Source organism: Haliotis asinina, chromosome 14, assembly GCF_037392515.1.
Source record: "Haliotis asinina isolate JCU_RB_2024 chromosome 14, JCU_Hal_asi_v2, whole genome shotgun sequence".
In the NCBI taxonomy this organism is placed as follows: Eukaryota; Metazoa; Mollusca; class Gastropoda; order Lepetellida; family Haliotidae; genus Haliotis; species Haliotis asinina.
This window is the reverse complement of record NC_090293.1, coordinates 49,877,437-49,898,707: the sequence shown is the minus strand read 5'-3', so window position 1 is coordinate 49,898,707 and position 21,271 is coordinate 49,877,437. Positions and strand designations below refer to the sequence as shown.

The 21,271-nt window shown below is 38.3% G+C and overlaps 2 protein-coding genes across 2 annotated transcripts in view; one reads left to right on the top strand and one right to left on the bottom strand.

Moving 5' to 3' along the window:
- Positions 1–255: 255 nt before the first annotated feature.
- Positions 256–17,369, bottom strand: LOC137261252 (condensin-2 complex subunit H2-like). Its single transcript, XM_067798975.1, has 18 exons — positions 17,301–17,369; positions 16,263–16,397; positions 14,678–14,779; positions 13,526–13,581; positions 13,326–13,404; positions 11,758–11,909; positions 11,305–11,462; positions 10,513–10,620; positions 8,720–8,796; positions 7,978–8,049; positions 7,604–7,673; positions 7,148–7,264; positions 6,201–6,307; positions 4,824–4,884; positions 4,331–4,444; positions 3,731–3,795; positions 2,249–2,497; positions 256–1,912 (listed from the first exon to the last, which is right to left on the bottom strand). Exons 2-18 carry the CDS (start codon positions 16,386–16,388, stop codon positions 1,778–1,780), a joined length of 1,848 nt encoding a protein of 615 aa, XP_067655076.1. The 5' UTR covers positions 16,389–16,397; positions 17,301–17,369; the 3' UTR covers positions 256–1,777.
- A 349-nt stretch (positions 17,370–17,718) lies between these two features.
- Positions 17,719–21,271, top strand: part of LOC137262296 (lipase maturation factor 2-like) — a 37,060-nt gene continuing 33,507 nt past the window's right edge. The window contains exons 1-3 of the mRNA XM_067800113.1: positions 17,719–17,881; positions 19,546–19,596; positions 20,725–20,927. Of these exons, the coding sequence (XP_067656214.1) occupies positions 17,788–17,881; positions 19,546–19,596; positions 20,725–20,927 (348 nt within the window). The 5' untranslated portion in view covers positions 17,719–17,787. The remainder of the gene's footprint in view (positions 17,882–19,545; positions 19,597–20,724; positions 20,928–21,271) is intronic.

Below are 21,271 nucleotides of genomic sequence, written 5' to 3'. Positions count from 1 at the left end.
AATTACAGTAATCATGACAGTGACGTGTGCTTGGCTAATGCTAAATTAGGAGGAGTAACATCCATGTATACACAGCTTTAGTAGAAGCTCTTAATGCAGAGCACATGCATTATCTGCTGGTAGAACAAAATTTCAGGGGGTCAAATCACTGTCTGTATCATACACAAGATGGTGTTTGTCGTCTTGCCTGGCACTTGGCGGTCGGGTAACAGAACAACAACTGGTTTCATTAGCAACAAAACACAGACACACCGATGAAGTTAATGGCTTCACATTTTTACTTGTTTGCTGGTCTTTTTACAACTTTTTAATCAACATTCATAGTATTTCCAGTTATATGAAATTGCAAAAAATCTTTTCTCCGCTTGTTGGCATGATAGTGATCTGCACCACACCTTTAATGGAAATCAGTTTTCAAAGAATGAACACTCCATATTACAAAACCATGTTTCTTCAATTTGTTTATGTTGTACAATGCAGTAATTGGTGGTATTCTTGGTATAAGACTTGTATTACACCATTTTTAGCCATATTCATGGTGGGGAACATCATGACGAGGTGAAATAATTGACACAATCAAGTGATTGATATCATGAGCAGAGCCACTGTCAGTGTAATTTGACAACTAATTAACAGTACTCAAACACTTCATGATGGATTGTGACTTCAAACTGGGTGTGTGAGTGAGTTCATGCTTGCATACTATATATGTGGTCTGCATGTGTGTGGCATGTGTACGTGTGTGTGTGTGTGTGTGTGTGTGAGAGAAAGGGAGGGTGTGTGCATGCTGTTAATGAGCAGGTTACAGCATACATCACTGCACTATTGAACAAAATATCTATCAACATGGTTGTGAGATAATGCACACTACTTTACATCAATACTTTTTGATGGCAAGTTATTTCAGCATGAAAGGCAACAACTAGTTTGACATTCAAAGCATATTACATAAACTTCAATCCTGAAACCTGACACTGGTTTCGATCATGTAAACAAGTCTTGTAACAATATCCAAAATTAGTATAAAACTTATTTTTCATTCAATCATTTATATGCAATGTACTTATTTGTACCAATACACCGGTACATCCTGGACAAGAGGAAGACATTTAAGAGCACCTAAATAGTCATTTTCGTTATTCTGCATATAAAACACACTAAATACTATTTTTCTCCGTCTTCATGGGAGAAAATAGATCTTTCCAAATGATCTCTTTGTCACACACATGATTAAAATGTGTTGAGTGATTGCAAGCATAAGCTATATTACAATGAGACAATCAACAAGGTAAAACAAATACCTACATATTTATACAGCTGACTAAAATTCATGGATATTCCCAGATAATTCTCTAGCTATATACAAACACTGGGATTTAACAGAATTCAAGGGTGGTTCACTGGATTCTCATCAAGATCAGTACTGAATGTGTTTATCACAACCAGAAAGTTTATGGTTTCATGATACAAGGTTCATTATACTTCACATTTCTTTCCCAAAATGAGTTTTTTCATTGAAGACTGTTGAAAGGAAGAAAACATGTAGCTGAGGAGATCTAAAACTTGCCTGGTGGACCAGTCTGTTTGGCAAGAGGACATGTGTTATAAACTGTGATAACCAGTGTAATTAATTCCCGTACCAGCAGAGTTTTCCATGAAATCTTAGGTAAATCTTGTGTTTGTTTGGTGAGCAATCCCTCATGCCGCCTCTCACACAATTTGCTGCCCAAACCTACACCACGCTATACAGCTTTGTACAGTATTTAAATATGAACATCTACTTTGCAGAAGGAGCTTGATACTCGGCCAGTTCTTCAAAATGTCGCTTTGTTGAAATGAGTTGCAGCGCCATCTTGTCCATGCCGTCATGGAGAGTACCTTGGCAGCTTATCTCAACGTTGCCAACGTTGGCCTGCGCAGACACAACAGAACCATGAAACGAGAATGGAACTAACAGACACTAAATGGAGTGAATATTGTCAGCTAGTTAGGACAGACCATGATTAAATCAAGTACAAAACCAGTGGTCGAAGTCATGAAAACATAACATACGCAGGTCTCATTTTTCCATTTAAATTATTTGAAGACAGCATTAATAGGTATTAAAATACTGGGGTGTTTTTTCGGAAAAAATGCAAAATATTGATCAGTACCAGGGCTAGTTATACAACAATAAAATGTTTGTGAAACGAGCTTTGATAAAGGATGTATTGCTAGATATACTATATCACTTTCTTTATCTACTTACCAGCTGTAATGTTGCGAGAAACAGGCGGCATATTTCAAACTCGGGTTTTCCTGCTGCTATTCGTTTGAAGGGGATCGTCTGTGACTTGGTGAGACCATCCATCACGGAGGTGCCATATTTGTGAATATCGAATGGTTCATGCAGTTCTTCCTCTCGTAACCGAGGAACTATTTTCTCTTCCCAGTCAGCAACACGCTTTGAAAGTTCAGTGATTTGTGCATATTCCTGAGCACTTGCCATAAAAGCTTCCTGAAACATAGAACCTCTAATTTTAAAAGTATAGTTAAAACAAAGACATTCAGCTGCAGAATTATTTAACTTGCTGGTTTGCTTGTTTTTTATACATCTGCATTCTGTAAACATCTAAGTTATATTAAAGTGGTCAATATATAATTCATAAATGATTGGATCTGGAACATGAAATTCTATGATTGACAGTATGAACATCAATCTGCATAAATGGGATATACTGACAACCATCAACAAAGTCATGGATGGATAACTCATCTGTTAGTTGCCTGTTTTACAACAAGCAGAACAATTGTAAATGAGACCTTTAAAGCAGTTCTTGACATTGTTGATGATAGTGTTATGAGTGTGTATTTTCTGAATATTTTTGTTATTAATTCAGTAATAATTATTATAATGTTTAGTGTTTTGAATAATAATTATGATGGGTCACATTTCGTTTTTAATAGATGGTCAACACTTTTAGGATTTTGGTTTTCCAGAATTTATCTGCTCCTAGTTTTCTATGTGTTTACTTCCAGGAGACTTATTCGAGGGCATTCTACAGTGTTGACAATGGTCGTAAGTGCCCAAACTTTCGGGAAATGACTGAGTATATATGAAAAGGCTGGTTGCCGTGTTGAGGGCGACGGACATTCACATAACTGCAGGATACACATCACTGCCAACACTTGATCATCAAAACCCATCAACGCTTGACCTACATTATCTGCTGTCACACCGATTGCAGTGTTTACATTCTGCATGGTTGATTATCTCTAGTACTGAGACTTTGTAGAGTTTGCTGTTTTATCTTGTGACCCATTGCCTTAGATGTTGTCTCATTTGTGCTGAATTTGTAATCAGCATTGTTATATGGACTTGTGACTTTGTATACCTTGCTCTCGTTGCATAAAAATACAGAATTTGAACGTTTACGACTTGTCTTTGTTCTGTTTTGCTGGTTCACAGGGGATTTCTTACATCGTTTGTCACGGTAAATTCTTAACCGTAACAATAGTATGTTGTCTTGTGTTTCATTAGGGAAACAGTAAATTTGTTGATGCTTTATTCCTAAGCTAGCAAAGTTATAGCTGTGTTAACATTGTGGTCCCCGTATTGGCAATGAGATGGGATACACCCACAACGTGTCAGTCATGTGACAATCATCATCCATTCAAATCTCATTCCTGTTAACAAACAGCGGGTACTGGGCTACCCATGAGTCACCATGACAAAGTTATCAAAACTCACCACATGTTTTCTGACTAGCACCTCGTAGCTTGTCACCATTGCGTCATTGTCAAACATGCTGTCATCTGCAGATATAAGTGTCAGTATATCATATTGGTGCCAACACTGTTTATCGTCTGCCACAAATACCAGGAAGAATTTGCAGTTATTTTCATCGGTTCTATCTGTAATGGCCCTTGCAGCCCCGCAAATATAGTTTGTTGTCTTTTTTCTTCAAAACTCGACTGCTGTTTGTGATCGCAAAAGATATTATTACTGTTTGTGGATACAGCATTTATATTCAGACTAATGTCCATATACATTCACATTCTCTCTGAATCATTTCACAGACATCAGAAACAATGGATTATTTTGTCATGTAATTTTAAAGAGGTTCCTGCAGCATACTAGTGTACAGGATAAATTTGACATAAGTAGTTCACTACAAAAAGGTACTAAAAAGTTAAGCACCACACTTTCTGTAATGGTTCACTTTTCTGTGAATACCGTAAATTTTGGTTTAGAATTTTACTGATTATGGGTAAAATCTAATCCTTATTAACACCTATGAAACTGTAACAGTTTGAATCCCTTCTGTAAAACAGCTTGTTGTCCACTCACTGAGAGCAATGGAGTTTCTGTGATGGAACTGTTGATCTATCGGGAACGCCAAGTCATCATCTACTTGGAGGGGTTCTGCACAGTCATCATCGTTGTCTCCTGGTGCCATTAATTCTGTCAACAATTACACAGATCTGGTAACTGACTTGAGTGAGTTTAACACCCCTTCCCGCTGTGGTCCAGTTATATCAGCTTATATCCAGTTATGACAGCTTAATGTTGGAAGACATTCGCAAGTAATACATGTCTCAGATGTTAACACTTTGGTGAAACCCATCAATCTGATGCTGACATGTCTAGAAACATCATTAAACCCACAATCACAAATTTCTGTAATGCACAAGGGAGGTAACTCTTTACCATGCATGACTGCAACTCCGACAACTGGGATATCTGTGAACATGTCTCTGGGAAATAATGGAGAGAAGACTTGCATGTTCACATTATTTTCTATAATTACTGTGGGGCTACCATTTTTATAAGTTATATGAACCTGGTGCCTCTTCCTCCGGTACAACTTCATCTTCTTCTTCGGTATGGTAGCCAGCTAACGCCTGCAAATAAAGTGGGTCAACAAACCGATCATAATTTTGTTTATAATGCTCAAGAACTAGAACTAGATCCATCCATTTTGCTTCAGTCTCAGCAAGTACCAGGTCTTATATCTATAGGTCAACAGATATAGAAACAAAAATATATATAAGTCAACTAGAACTTCTGAAAATGCACAACCCTAAATTATGACATATTCCTCACACCTAAATGTCATTGTCTGATTGTCTGAGCACTCTTCCATTATTTCAAATATGCCCTGCTTCTAAGCAAGTAACATTTCAATGTCCCACGCTGCTAAACTCATTTGGTACTTTGTGGTCATAATTCTTTTATCTCAAATAACACTGAATTATGTATGATGTATGGAAATTAAAACGGTTTTGCAAAAGCAAACTGATGGAAGGGAGATGACTCTACATCCGCGTCTGCAAAATCTAACAATGGCTACAAGAAGTTTTGTACCTGTGCTTCAAGCAATTCAAAATAAACATTGAGGTGTTCAGTAAGATAAATACGTTGTTCACTGGTCCCTTGAAGGGCTCAGGGATCATAAACAGACACCAAGGTAACATCATCCCACGTTCCCTGAGGGACCAGTGAACAACTTATTTTGTCCTTATGATATCTTAACAAGTGAGCACTTTTGCAAGGACTAGGGCAGTAGTGCCAATATCTATCACTGGGTATACTGTTCTTCATATCTGAATGTAACCCAAGCAGGACATCATGATCTGTTTCCCTACAGAGTACAGAACACCAAAACTGCATGTTTGTAAACAGGTCAGAACAGGTTCATAATTACTCTCCTACAAAAGCAAAACAGGTCATTGACTGTGTTTGGTGTTGCATGACAGTGAATGAAGAATCACTGTGAATTCAATGAATACAATGAATGAGGTCTAAATCTGACATGTGATACAGGAATTCACCATGGGACACATGCATGGTGTCATGGTATAAACTCATTATCGTTGGAACTGTTGCCAGCATATCAAAGACACATCACTGTGATTTCACCTAGTCATCACAATAACTGAGGTCTGAATCTGACATGTGATACAGGAATTCAACATAGGAAACATGCATGGTTCTGCTGGTACAGTTTTGTATGGATATCTCATAGTCTAAACTCATTATTCCCGTTGGTGTTGCATGCATATCAACGAAAAACCTCTATGATTCCACACAGCTGTCATAGTGAATGAGCTCTTAATCTTTCATGTTAGTCAAGAATACAACATGGGGCATATGCATGGTATAGTTTTGCATGGGCACATCTGACAGTATAAAATCTATTTGTGAAGTTGCAACTGACCATCATTTTTTTCTCTTCCTTCTCACTGGCCCTCCTCTTCATGAACTCCTCCCAGTAGATTGCCTCGAACTCACTCAACTGGTCTCGGATCTTCCGCTGGCCAGAGTCTGGGGCAATGTTCAGTCATTAGTTTTCTTGTACTTACAAACAACAATAGACAGAAACACAAAGAAACAAACAGACACAGACAGACAGACAGACAAAAGCATGTGCACGATACACAAAGGACACACATTTATAAACAGAAACATACAGTAACTCACAAAGTGAAATACTCAGAGACAACACCAATCACTAAAACACTTACAACACTACTGACAGACAGACAGACAGAAAGACACAGGAAGAGACACCCTACACGCCACACGCATACAGACAGACATCCAAACTGAGACATCAAACTCATTAACTATGATTACACGATGCCATTTAGAAAGTGGTCAAATGTAACATATGTCATATTTGGGATTTCACTTTCTTAGTAAAGTACAAATTCTAGTACTTTTTTTTCCGGTTGAGTCCCATTCGGGATTCGAACCCGCACCCTCAGAGTCAGGCACCTAATCGCCAGCACACAAAGTCAGCCGCCTAGCCCGCTCAGGAAACAGACACAGAGCACACACATAGACACACACAAAGGACACACATTCAGAGACAGAAAGATACACATACTCACAAAGTGAAATACTCAAAGACAATCATTGAAACACTATTGCAATTTCGTAATGGTAAAGTAACAGCAAGACACAGTATCCACTAACAATACACTTAATTACTAGATACTGTATCCCAGTGAAGGTCCAGGTTAAAACTGGTTTCAGCGGTCAGTGCTTATGTCAGTGTATCACAAGCAGTAAAAGCTTTCACAACCCAACAACACTCTAAATGAAGGAATAGCAGAAAGAGGGAACTTGTTTTGAATCCTACAGTCTAATTTTCTCACTCACCTCTGAAGTTCTCTCGGCAAATGAGTGGCTCTAAAGTTGTTTCTTTAACAGGCGTCTTCCGTTTCCTCTTCTTTGTTGTGTCTGCAGATTTGATTGGTATCCTAACTGACTTTCGAGCTGCAATGATACATTGATATTCTCTAAAAGTAAAAGCAATCATTTGTCCAACAACTCTTATTCTTCGCATTGGCATTTCCGTCTTCTTTACACAGTATCTTGCAACAGCGAACTGCTGGTAAGTATGTTTCAGACATTTTGATGACATGGAAACAATATACCACAAGATATTATGAGATCGATACTAAAATCAGCAGATCAAATCAAGTGACAAGAAGCAAATTGATGAGTCAATATTCATTACAACCACTGAAATGTTAGATAATGTACAGATATCGGCAGGTCGATACGGAGTGTCCTGCCACTCAAGCTTAAGGCAGATATTTACAGAATACTTACTTTTTGACAGAGCTTTAACCTTGTTCTTGTCCTCATCATATGGATCTGTGGACAGCCATGGATCTACAGTCTGAAATAGTGACCCATTTAGGTGGAAACTAGGAACACAAGAATGGCAACTGAAAATCTGGAGAACTCTTTTCTATCCCGAAATCTCAGGTCTCTTTTAGTTTTGTGGTTCTCACCATAAAAATAAAAATTATTGATGGTGATTTAGAAAATCTAAGTTCAATAACCATAAGCAAATGACAAGTTATTTCCGTATCGCAGAAACTGTATTGCATCAACAATGATGAAGGGCCTCCATGTTTTTCATATGGATCTGTAGGGTATGCTGGATATGAAACAAAGCAATTGTAATACAATTAACTCACTGGTTTTTGAGGAGCTACTGGTTCAACAATCTGCACCCTTCTCCTTTCTGACCTCCGCAAACCCTCCACTTCCTGGAATAACATAGGGAGAAAAAGTGAGTGAGAGACAGCGAGATTGGGTGAGACAGAGAGTATTGCTTAACATTGTATTTGCAATTTTGCAGCTGTTCGGGGCAAAGAGTCACGACCAAAAAGTGACCGGTATCATGAGCAACACTGATGTAATATGTCTGACACACTATAAACCAAGTTGAGACTGAGTGAACGAGTGATCAAACAAGTTTCCGGGTAATGGACTACAAGTGTAAAGTAGTACCAGTATTGTTGCATCTTTCATTGTGTTGATCAAGAGGAGCAGATAATCATAACAACTGTTCACCTCTGGAAACAATAATCAAATTGGTACACATACTCCTGGGGAATCACTTTTTTCATAAAACGTGTTAGATACCCTAAAAAAATCAAGATGGCAGCCATTTTTTCAAGATGGCGGCAACTGGATATACCAAAATATTGCATTTCACAAATAAGTTCCTGAAACTTTCAGTTACCTGATCCATTAATCATTCAGTTGATGGATTAACTCAGGTCTAGAGTACCATTACTTTAATTTCAATGTTCTCATTTTGTAGCATGTTATCATAAAGCATCAATTCTATGAACAATCACAACAGTAAGATTGAATGATATCAAGTTGGCAATGATGATAAGTCTGATTTGAAAACCACAGAAAAATAGTCACCTCTGGAGGAGCAAGAGGATCTGCATTGAAACTCGCACCAAGCGCATCACCGCCGTCGTTGTTGTCATCAAAGTCAACTGAAATGAGACATGTTCTACACTCATTGATTTAGTTCACATACAACAGTGGAAGCTGTACTTATCTGTACTGAAGAAAAAATACAGTTTAAACAGCATGCTGAATAGTAGAGTTGACGTTACATACGACTAGAACTGAACCAGTTGTATTTTGTCACATACATTGTTGTATCATGTAGTTCCCTCAGTTACTGTGGGAACACCTTGACTCAGTTCACTAAATACAAGAACAAGGGGTGTAGCTACCACTACAAAAGGAAGTCTTACACATGAGTCTTCTTAAAGATCACCATGAAAGTTGGGCAAACACTCAATGCTATATAAACATAAATCTTTGCAACTTATCAAGCGTACACGACAAACTGGCTTGCTATGTGCCTGATGAGTCCACCCATACTGACGTATGATCTAACTGTCTGTTTGTTGGCATCCTTGCACTTTCAATGCAGGATTAATTTGTGACAATACACATCTAGACAACTTCTCGCCACACTAGTGACACAGCACTGATTACTGTATACTACTAAAACATATTCCAGCTTCTCATTTCATGTGAAAATCTGGAATTGATAGCTGCCGGATTGTAGAACTTTTAAATGATGACAAATGTACTAGGCACTTGGACTGCAATGAACACAAAATGTGACAAATATGATATGTATCACGAATATTAGGTAACGAATATGAATAATTTTTCACAAGTACAATTTTGTACAGCAGTTTAGTGATTAATGCACAATACGGAACCCCCATGTTGACTGATAATTTCACATAGTAATAACTGGTGATCTGAAATGACACTCAAATTTGGTATGTAAAAGACTAATAGTTATAGTCCACATTACCATGCGCAGCCATTGTAAACTAACATGACTTGCACTACTGCAAGGCTGGTACATATTCAATTCTTGCATATCTCACTTTGAAAACAAACATAAGGGCTCAAGAAGAACATGCTCCGTTAAAAACTTGTAAATATTCATTCATATTCTGCCCTAGTGACCACAAATAACGGATTGAATTCCTGAAGGTCTTCAGTTCAATTTACTGAATATGCAAGTGTATGGGAACAACCTTACTAGCTACCGATTGGACTGAAAGTGTTGCTGGGGTTTACAACTTGTCAGATTGGACAGTTGATGGTTTTGACAGCTTCCACTGTATACGAAAAAATGCAATTTATGTGGATTTCAAGTCAAAGATACCTGAACTAAGATATTACATACACCATTCAGGGTATTGAAAACTGTAGGATTTAATAGCTAGATTTATCACCGTCATGTTATATTTTTGCAAATATTATTTTCCATCTGTCATGATGAATGATTTGGTTTTATCTATTCACCTTCTATAATTTGTTACCTCATGTTTCGTTTGTTAGTGGTTTGATGACACACTTGGCAATATGCAAGCTATGTGACAGTAGTCTGTAAATAATCAAACCTGGATCTGACAAATCAATAATCAGCAGCATGAGCATCGATGTGTCAATCAAGTCATCGAGCATGACCACCCAGTCATGTTAGTTGCGTCTTATTCTGCTTCACACAAACCCTTAAACATTACTATTCATGCTGTATTTATTTGAAACAAACACATTTAAAAGAACATGTCCATGCAAGATTTTGGCATAATAATTCTTGTTTATACTGAACAAAAACCAACACAACAAACACAAACAAAAAACCAAAACAAAACAAAAAAACATTGTGTTACCCGACATGTTCATGGGCATATCCTCCCCATTGTCAGCCGGAACATCACATGCTACCTCAGTCTGCATATCCACGTTGCCGTTGCACTCTTCTGTCAGTTTGGCTGCAGCTGCAAGAGAGACCAGACAAGATACAGAAGTGATAGGTATTTTGTATCACAATTTGCAGATGATGTTAATATTGTGACAACTGTTTCAATATATTCCCAGTGGGGTACAGATCATGGTGTACCTGGTTTTGTGGGTTGTACAGATCAGGGTGTACCTGGTTTAGTGGAATATACAGATAAGATACACTTAATGGGGTATACAGATCAAGGTTTATCTGGTTTAGTGGGATATACAGATTAAGTTGTATGTGGTACAGTGGGGTATACACATCAGGGTGTGCCTGGTTTAGTGGGGTATACAGATCAGGGTGTAGATGGTTAAGTGGGGTGTACAGATCAGGATTAACTGATTTGGTGGTGTATATAGATCACGGTGTAAATGGTTGACTTGACCTTTCACATACTATGATGAACCACAACAACCCTTAACATATTACAGTTCGCATGTACTAGAAACCCAGATCAAGTGTAAGAGGTACCAGGGGCGGAGAACTCTAAATCAAACTGAATACTAGTAAATCTGGTACCTGCTGTATTTATTACCAAATATCAATTACTAAAATATTGATAGTAACACATATTGCCTATGCATTGACAGTTTTTCGCTTCTACTATCTATTTATTGCTATCAGAGATTCAACAAATGCAATCCAATGCTAGTTTGATGCATTGTTACAGCCCTACCTGGCTTAGTAGGGTAGGGTGTTGACGAGGCCAGCAGTTTGAGTGACAGTTCTAGCAGGTTGAGGTGAGTCATATCCAGCAGCATGGAGCCGCAGGGATGTACGTAGCTTGTGTTCATTTTGAAATCATTTCGACTTGCCAACACCTCCCCAGTTTTACTGAAAGAGAGTGAGTGAATACTGTTTTATGCCACTTGTAGAAGGTTCTACCAATATCATGGCTGGGGACACAAGAGATGGGAGCAGGACACATTGTAACCATGTGACCAACTGACTAATGTTATACACTGTATCTTTTAATAACTTCTTTTCTATTTCACAACATATGTTATTAATATAAATGCTACATAAAAAATAGATTAGTGTCTTAAAACTAACACAAGTTGGAAAACATAGTGTTGCATGTAGATTTGATAGTAAACTAGGGTTGGGACGAGTGATTTTTCTGTTTTACCTCAATAGCGGGTTTTGCCCTTTCTCTCCGTCCTCCAGAGGGATGAGTGCGAGAGGGGTTTTGGGGATGGGTGCAATGGACTTGTCCAGGTAGTTGCTGCCCTCCTTCATGTCCACGTTCTTGTGTTCCTTGATGTCATCCAACGGCAGAAACTGAGACAAACATACAATAGTTACAGTCTAAGTAAGGGTTAGAATTGGTCTTCAGTAACTCATGCCTGTCATAAGAGGCAACAAATGGGAGTGGGTTGTCAGGCTTGCTGACTTCGTTGACACATGCCATCGTATCCTTGTTGCGTAAATCAGTGCTGATGATGTTGATCACTGGATAGTGTGGTCCAGATTTGATTTTTTACTGACTGCTGCCATACAGTTAGAATATTGCTAAGTTTGGTGTCAGACAACAAAACAACCATGTCAAGAGACCTTTAAGCTTTGCAGCATTCTGAAATTCCTCAGTTCCACAGAATGCAGTTATCCCTGCTCGAAGCAGAAATCAGTCACTTGCAAGTGTTTCACTTTCCGTGCTGAGTTGAACATAAGTTTTGTCTTTCAAAATTGCACAAATTTGTCAGATTAGTGAGACTCTTACAGATTGTAGATTTACCCTGGTCAAGTGCACTTCACAATTTGAACATGTGAATAAAAAGAGTCTTTGACTTGGGTTTTATGTTGCTTTTTAGCAATATTCCAGCAATATCATTACCGGGTACACCAGAAACAGACTTCACACTACCCATGAGCAGGGGTTCAAAATTTTTCTTAAAAGCCACTTGCCACAGAGCAAGTGAGCTCAAGAAAACAACTTGTCCTGACTCATTTTCCACTTGCCCTGATTTTATGGCACAATGTTTAATGTTAATACTTACTGGACTACTTATTGAAGAGTGATAAATTTCCAAGAATGATAGCTCTAAATTACTATTATTGTGAAATGTAGTAGCTACATTATGAGCACATATGAAATGAAATTCAAGTTTATTTGCAGTTTGAAATCGTAAGTGGAAGTTATCTAGTTGTCCACAGACAAGTAAGATACCATTATTTGATTGCCCGAAATGAAAACTGACTTGTCATAGCCGAGAAGTGGCTATAAATAGTAATGTTTCGGTGCCATAACTATTAAAAATGTAGAAGAAAATGGGGTGACATATTTATGCTTATAATGTTTGTTGATTTATTTCTCAAAAACTGAGATGCACGTTACACTAACTCAGTTGCACTTTTCTAATAGTGGGTTGCACCAGTGCTAGTAACGAAGCACTAAATCGAGCCGAGCAAGGGAGATAACAAAATTATTGGACTGAGCCATAGATGCACCCAGGGTATAAGGGAGATTTATCGGATCGAATACCTTTGAGAATGAAGAAACGCAGGCTTCCTGAAAAGTCATTATTTGTAATGTTCTTCAAATGATCAGTCCAAATGATTATTTCAGGCGTTTGTGACATGGTACAAAGGACACAAGTCATCTGTTAAACAGTTTACATTCCAAGAAATGATAAACTTGTGTCAGTACACTTTGAAAAAAAAACAAAACCACTATGGACAACACAGATTTATACCCACCTCCTCATCTTCATCTTGAGGAAACTGGGCATCATTGTCATTCCCGTCTTTGTCAACTGACGATGGCTTCTGGGCGTGTCTTGAAGAAAAAAACCAACAGTTCTCAATAAATGGTGACCTATGCCTTTTGTACAATCTTCATGCAAACAGAAAACATTTTCAGTGTGTTTCTATTCAAAAATGAATATGGTGGAACTTACTTCTTGTTGGCGAGAAGATCCAGGACTTGATACACCAGAGTATATAGATACTCCACCTGAAATGATGAGTATATGATGAGCAGAGCAGAGCAGAGCAGATGAGTCGAGCAGACAAGACAAGTAAAGCTGGGAGCAGTGGATAGAAGCAGAGCAGGGTAGAGGAATAGTGGACGGAGATGAAGTGGAGAAGAACTGGAGTAGAAAGCTGGATAGGAGTGGTGGAGAAGAAAGGAGCAGAGTGGAAAAACGGAATGGTGGAGAAAAATGAAGCAGAGCAGTGAAGAGGAGTGGTGATGTCTTAGAAAGGAGCTGGGTGCTGTACAGTGCAGTGCAATGCAGTGCAGAAGGGAAGAGTGGTGTATTGAGAAGAGTACAGCAGAGCAGAAGAGGAGTGCGGTATACTGAGAAGAGTACAGCAGAGCAGAAGAGGAGTGCGGTATACTGAGAAGAGTAGAGCAGAGCAGAAGAGGAGTGCGGTATACTGAGAAGAGTAGAGCAGAGCAGAAGAGGAGTGCAGAGGTGGAGCAGAGGAGTGGAGCAGAGAAGTGCAGCAAGGGAGACAAGCAGAATGACATCAGCAACCTCCTGCTCTCCAGAAAGACACATGAGCTAGACATGGTGGTGTGTAGTCCTGTACATAGAGCTCAGACACGATCAGTTGAAGTTAAGCAATGGCAAACTTGGACAGTCCTTGGATGGGTGAACGTGTTTGGCAGTTTGACTCTTGAGAGTCCCTAGGACTTCAGTTCTGCCCCACAACAAAGCACACGTGATTCATATAGTCTCACCTTAGGCAAGTGAGTTTGTTAAGAAATTGCCTCTTCACCCGTCAGAAAATGGGTACCTGGTTGGGTAATCATGAGAACATATCCTTCTAGCACCTAACAGGCAGGGAAACAGTACCTCAACAGATATCATCATGCATCAACCATATTTGTTAACAGGTGAAGGTGTTCTACTAAATATAAATATCTGGGCAGAATTCAGAGATCTTGACTGTGTAGAGCTGACAGTAAGAAGTTTACAGTTAAGAATTAGCAGGTCCCAACATCATTCGAGAAATCACTATCATAAACATCATAATTAATAATTTGATGTACAGAGTGAACAGAATATGTGTAGATGATATTTTTCAAGATATGTTAAAGTCACCTTCTTGCTGTACACACAAGCTGAGCCTTGAATGAGCAGAGCAGCCTCCGCAAAGTTCATTGTTGTGTGACCATCATCAAACGTAACCTGGATCTTCTCAAGCTTTAAACAGAACAAAAGAGATAAAGTGTCTTAATAATAAATGAATGACATGTGAACTGAAATGGAAGACATTGCCATTGTGAGCTAAGAAGTCCTATGTTGTCTGTGATCAGATGTAATGTACTAGTAGTATTAGTACTACAGACTTGCTCCAACGATCACGTTATAGTCTACTGAGCAGGGCGGTTGTAGCTATGCGCAGAATCAATTTCATTATCAAGTGCACATGCCTACATCTGCTCTCCCTTTCACAAACTAACTGGATTTGCTCATTGCTGTGCACTTCCTACTTCTCGAAAACGCATTCTCTGCTTCAGTGAAACTTATCCTTGTTTGCCAGGAGCAGGTGCAGCAGTATAAAAAATGCTGAAAAATGTTTTTTGGGAGAATGCTGAATTTGAATGGAACATGATGTCACCTATTTGAATTCTCGCTATCATAAAAAATAGATTTGATAAGTGATATTTCTTCATTTTTGATAACTGTCGAGTATGCTGTCTTTTAGCATGTTTAGTGGCATTTAGAACTTGTTGTAGATGACAAAGATATTTTACAGACTACAGATCCCTTCATCGGGTGAAATAAAAAGAATATGGAATCTTAATCCATAAAATATCTTGGTCAACTCTGGTGTTATTATCGAAAACATAAAATCCAATCCTTGTCAAGATGACATGGAGTAACTTGTTGGTGCAGCATTTTACTTTTTTTAGAAGTTGGGTAGCAGTAATGGCCAATTCTATGGACAACTTTCGTTTACCTTGTGCGTGATGTTTTGAGACAGAATATTGTACATTTGTCAAGCAAAAATTAAACATGAAGCAGGGATCACGAAAGACAGGGACCATGGGCCATTTTGCACATTAGAATGAAAAATGGCCTATTAAACTTTTGAAGTTTACTATTGATACAAAATTACAAGGGCAATGGTGCATTCTAAATTCAGAAAAATGAAAAGAATATCACAGGAGACACCTGAAATGAGCTTCACACTTTGTAAGCAAACAATTTAACCACAATGCTACTCTACTAAATGATGAACAGTCCCTACCACCCTTACGCAACCAGTTACTTAGAAATCTGTATCAGGGCTTCAATTTTTTTGTTTAAAAGCAGCTTGCCACAGGGCAAGTGACTTCAAGAAAGAAACTTGTCCTGATCAATTTTCCACTTGCCTTTATGACACAATGTGTGATGTTAATGTTTACTGGACTATTCATTGAACAGTGATACATTTCAAAGAATGATAGCTCTAAATTACTATCACTGCGAAACATAATGGCTACATTATGAACAGATATGAAATGAAATTCATGTTTATTTGCAGTTTGAAACCATAAGTGGAAATTATCTAGTAGTCCACGGATAAATAAGATACCATTATTTGATTGCGTGAAATGAAAACTGACTTGTCCCGGGCATCAGGATATTCGATTTTTGAACCTGTTTCTTGTTGATGATGTCAATAATTATGGGTTCTCACCTCATCCAGGTAGTCTTCTAGGTAACTGCATATGTTTATATCCCAGTTCTTGGTCAAGTCCCGGATAGGTTGTATAAGATGACCAAATCGCTGTTCAAGGTCAGTCTGACTGCCTGATAGAGCCATCGTCAGTCACTGGAATGAGGCCATGAATGCTTAGTACACACCTGTGAGAATATTTGTTTCTAAAATCTTCACAAACGGACATTCCAAGAGGGGTTCCTTTTATGTGAGATGGAATCAGCATCAATTCAGTACTATTACACCTCCATGTTTTGGGGTTAAGGGCAATGAGGTAAAAAGATTTCTTATTACATAGGAAATCTGGACCTTTTTTTATTAATATTATTACTATAGGATATTTATAAGGCACACAGTCAGGCAACTTGAACATGCTTAAGGCACTGGTATTTTTTCCTTGATCATTGGATGTCAATCTCAACGTACATTCTATATTAGCAGTCTCAACTGCCTAAGGATCATTCAACTCTTGCAGCCACTAGGTGCACTGGATGTGTACTGGATGTCTTTCATACACATAATTTCACAGTCAGTTACTAGTCCATGAAAAACATGCAGTGGGCATTAAATCATAGAAAATATCTCACAGGGTGTTCCACATCTTGAATAACAACTAAGCTGTATTAAATCTGTCAACAGACTGAATAGTATTACAATTTGTTCTGGAAACCTGCAGACTCAGAACGTTTGAACAGCTGTTTATATGGAACTTCAATAATCATCTGTTGAAATGTTTGCTAAAATAAAAATCATGTTACTCCAGGTGATACTCTATCCAATTAGATGTTGATCGCATAAGCAGTGATGTAACCTATTTGTTACATGTTACTGACATCTGTCAATCAAAAAATCACGGACACTTTTTCATGCACCGTTATGAACAGTCAACAGAAAACTGAAATTATTGCATTTGTGGGATCGTTTGATTTAGGCTGTTAGCCGGGGATGAAAGCTCGCAATTCGGGACATGTGCAAGAACACATCCATTCGTAAACTTTCTGAAAGATATATAATTACCAGATAACAGCACCGGTGTTTACTTCACGGAAGTTACCATTTGTAAAATCCCGCGCGCTTGCTTAAAATGTGCAGATAGTAGACTATATTTCATTGGTCCAACTTTATAGAATTCCCCAAGTAAGCTGAATTTCAGCCAATCAACAATCTTGTTATCGTTCCGATCGGACCAAAACAATCTTGTATATATCACTCCTCTGGGATTCCCAATAAGGAAAAACAAATCTTACAAATTTTGAAATTCACAACTCACAACAGCATACATTTACAATACACTAAATGAATTGCACCCAATAAGCTTTGTAAAACATACACCGACGCATTCATCGCTGTGTATGCCAGTCGCAGTATTGAACTATTTCGTTGATCGAAAGACTATCCTGTATTGTAAAGCGGTGCTCACGTTGTTCCGGTTCAAGGACAACAAGTGCACGTTCTCATATTAGATTATCAGTGATCAGCTAAACTATTCGCTGTAGCTGTGAAAATGGGGGATATGAGCGAAACCAGGAATGCTTTTTTGTGGTGCATGTCAGTCATATACCTGTTTGCCTTTTCATCGCTTTATGTGCAAATACCAGGTAAATTGCCGGCTCTGTTGTGAATGTGTTTTGCATTTAAAGATGATTTGGAGTGAACCAAAGTTTAACTGGTAAATTTTCTAATGGAAGTTTGCATACCTGTAGACAGAGTGCATTAATTCCTTTCAGGATTAACTTTTTGTCAGAATGCCAATGTGTAATTCGATCGTATCAAATAACCGTTAGAGAAGCATTATAACTATGTACGAGTCGTTTAAATGGCCACTAATTTAATGTTGTTACAGTTTAGGGAGATTTTTGTGGGTTTTAAATCATGCATGAAATGATTTCCGATGTGACGTCACACATTTACTTCATGCATGAGTCAGATCTCAAGCCAAAACAACAGTAGTTATAGAACAGCTGAGCCAACACAGTGGAGAGCGTTTTGGCCTGTGCTCCTTTTGGAGGCTAACTTCGAGAGAAACTACTGTGCTTTCTTATGAACGACTTTTAATACTTTCTGTTGGATTGGATTAGAAAGGCAATCAACTAATAACTCTCCAACCTTTAAGTGCTTTACATGAAGCACAGTATCTTGTCACATTTAGATGAACCTGTCATGAAAACTGAAATGTTTAATTTTCATAGACAAAATGGAAACACGCCCATATCCCAGCTTAAGTTCGATATTCTAAATATATATTCATCATCTGATAAGGATGGGATTTAACACATTTCTTTAATTGTATCTGGAAAATATTGAAAGACATGCAACTTCTAAAAGTACCACTCATTGAAGACAAAAAGCACAGAGCTGAAATATGTTTGTTTAATGTGTAAATATGTTGTGGTTACGTCACTTTCACAGTTGTTGTAGCTTTCACAGTTGTAGTAGCATAAAGGGGAGGCGGGGTAGCCTAGTGGATGAAGCAATGGCTTGTCACGGCCGAAGATCCGGGTTCGATTCCCAACATGGGTACTATGTGTGAAACCTCTTTCACCCTGTCGTAATATTGCTGGAATACTGCTAAGTCGACTTAAAACCTTACTCACTCATTGTTGTAGTGTAACTGTATTCTATATTTTTGTGCAAAACTATAAATAAAACGCAGCCAAGGGCATGCATTAAGTCTGGCCTTAATTCTGAATAACAGGGCTTGTTTACAAAGGAGAAATGTCTGATCATGTTGGTTTACTGGGGCAGAATCTTTGAATATACTAGTCCTTTAAGGATACACTTTCAATTTCTTGCATTTTGCATAGTTTCTAAATGACTTTGTAAACTGAACTCTGATATCAGTATTCTTGCTACTAGACAGACATATGGTCACTGAAAGGAAATATTTTACAGAACAGTCCTTAAATTAGCATAATAAAGCTAAATAAAGATCATCCATTAGAAAAGTGCAGTAGTTTGGTCATTCAAGGGCAGCATGTAATGTTACAATTCTATATCAAGAAAATAAAATGTTCAGGAAATGATTTATTTTCTTGATATGTAATTCACCCGGGATCTAAGCTTGCTTTTAGTTTGATCTGAATTACACCAGTGATTTATACAATGAGTAACTACGCTTAATTCAGGGGGATACTTGCCAAGGGGACATACTGAAGAAACTTAAAATATGCACTTTTCAACAGTTTAGTTTATTAAACTTTGCAAGTATCCATATTACTTTTTGTTCATGCACTGTGTATTTTTGTCTTGTTTTTGTCTTCAGGCTTGTATGGTGATAATGGAATACTTCCTGCCCGTTTGGTTTTGAACACAGGTAAGATCATCAGATAATCTGGATAAATGATGACAATTTTTTCTTAATTGGATGATTCAGTTTCACTTTGAATAATCAGAGTTCAGAATTATGCTTGAAAGTCTATTTGTACCCTTATTATGTAGCACAAGTAGTCAAGCAAATTTTGTAATAAATTATCAGTTTCACCAGTTCTCTAAAGTTTGTTGTATTTCTTTTTAACTCAGGATAATGGAGAGTTGTGAAGACTGTATAATTATTAGTTTACATTGACAGCTTAAGACTGTGAGATATTTAAAGAATTAAAAAGTGGTATTTGTTGTTACCCTGCCTGGTACTGAGCATTACAAAGTCAATCAAACAATTCAGATTCAGAAGGACCCTGAAGGTCCGTGGTAGAATAGGTCTTCAACAACCCATCTTTGCCACAAGAGGTGACTATGCTTGTCAGAAGCGGTGACTAACGGAAACGGGTGGTCAGGCTTGCTGGCTCAGATGACACATGTCACTGCTTCCTAGCAGATTGATGCTCATGCTGTTGATCACTGGATTGTCTGGTCCTAACAGACATGGGCTAGCACACATGGAATAACCCACATAGAATAACACACATGAGCTCACACATGAACTAAGACATGGATTCATACACATGAACTAACACACATGGAATAACACACGTGAACTAACACACATGGACTAGCACACATGGGCTCACACATGAACTAAGACACATAGATTCACACACATGAAGTAACAGATATGAACTGGCATATATGGACTAACAAACACGAACTGGCATATATGGACTCACACACATTAACTCACATGGACTAACATTAACTAACACACATGGAATAACACATCAACTAACACATGTACACATACACATGAACTAGTACACATGTACTCACACATGTGACATAACACACATGCACTTTCACTCATGACCTAACACATGAACTAACACACAAGCTAACACACACAGACTCTCACACCGGTAAGCACATGTGTAAGCACACACATGATCTCGCACACATTGGTTCACACATGCACAGATGCTGCTACGGCAGCACAATAATCTTAAATGTAACACTTAGGTATTTTTCCGTTTCTCCTCACCTCTGCTGACCCTGGTGTTTTCTGTTTTAGAGGCAAACTCATGGCAGGAGTTGTTGGAAGGCCAGCCTACCTTGCTCAAGCTGACCCCAAAGCTTGGCCTCTCCATACAGAGCGGGATGGACCTGCTGTGTCTCGGGGGCATCCTCATCTCCTTCTTCTGCATGGTATCACAACGTATGCGTGATGTTGTGTCCTTTACCTTGCTGTGGATGCTCTACCTCTCCCTGTACCAGGTATGGCTGTCTGGTTACCGAGTTGCCAGAGTAAACTGGTTCTGGGCTAGAGCTTGGTTTACATTGACAGTTGTGAGACAAGGATGTAGTTAGACTAAATGACTTGGTTGAGTTCATGGTGAGATGTTCATAATTTCAACCATTGGTTTACAAGATCCAGTTCATTTACTGACAGGCTACATCATCCCATGTATGTAGTTCATACATTGCCCAATGTGACATTAAGCAACACAACCTGTGAAGATCAGGGTTACAGTTGGTCTTCAGCAACCCATTCTTGTCGTAAGATCAAGGTGGTCAGACTCATTGACTTGGTTGACACATGTAGGGACAACTAACAAGAT

What these genes read in the sequence shown, in the direction of transcription:
- LOC137261252 (XM_067798975.1), bottom strand. Translation starts at nt 16,388, where the DNA reads ATGGCTCTATCAGGCAGTCAGACTGACCTTGAACAGCGATTTGGTCAT. An exon ending in ACCCTACCCTACTAAGCCAG is followed by an intron (nt 10,621 to 11,304) that starts GTAGGGCTGTAA and finishes TCTCTCTTGCAG; the next exon opens with CTGCAGCCAAACTGACAGAA. An exon ending in AGGAAGAGAAAAAAATGATG is followed by an intron (nt 4,885 to 6,200) that starts GTCAGTTGCAAC and finishes CTTTATTTGCAG; the next exon opens with GCGTTAGCTGGCTACCATAC.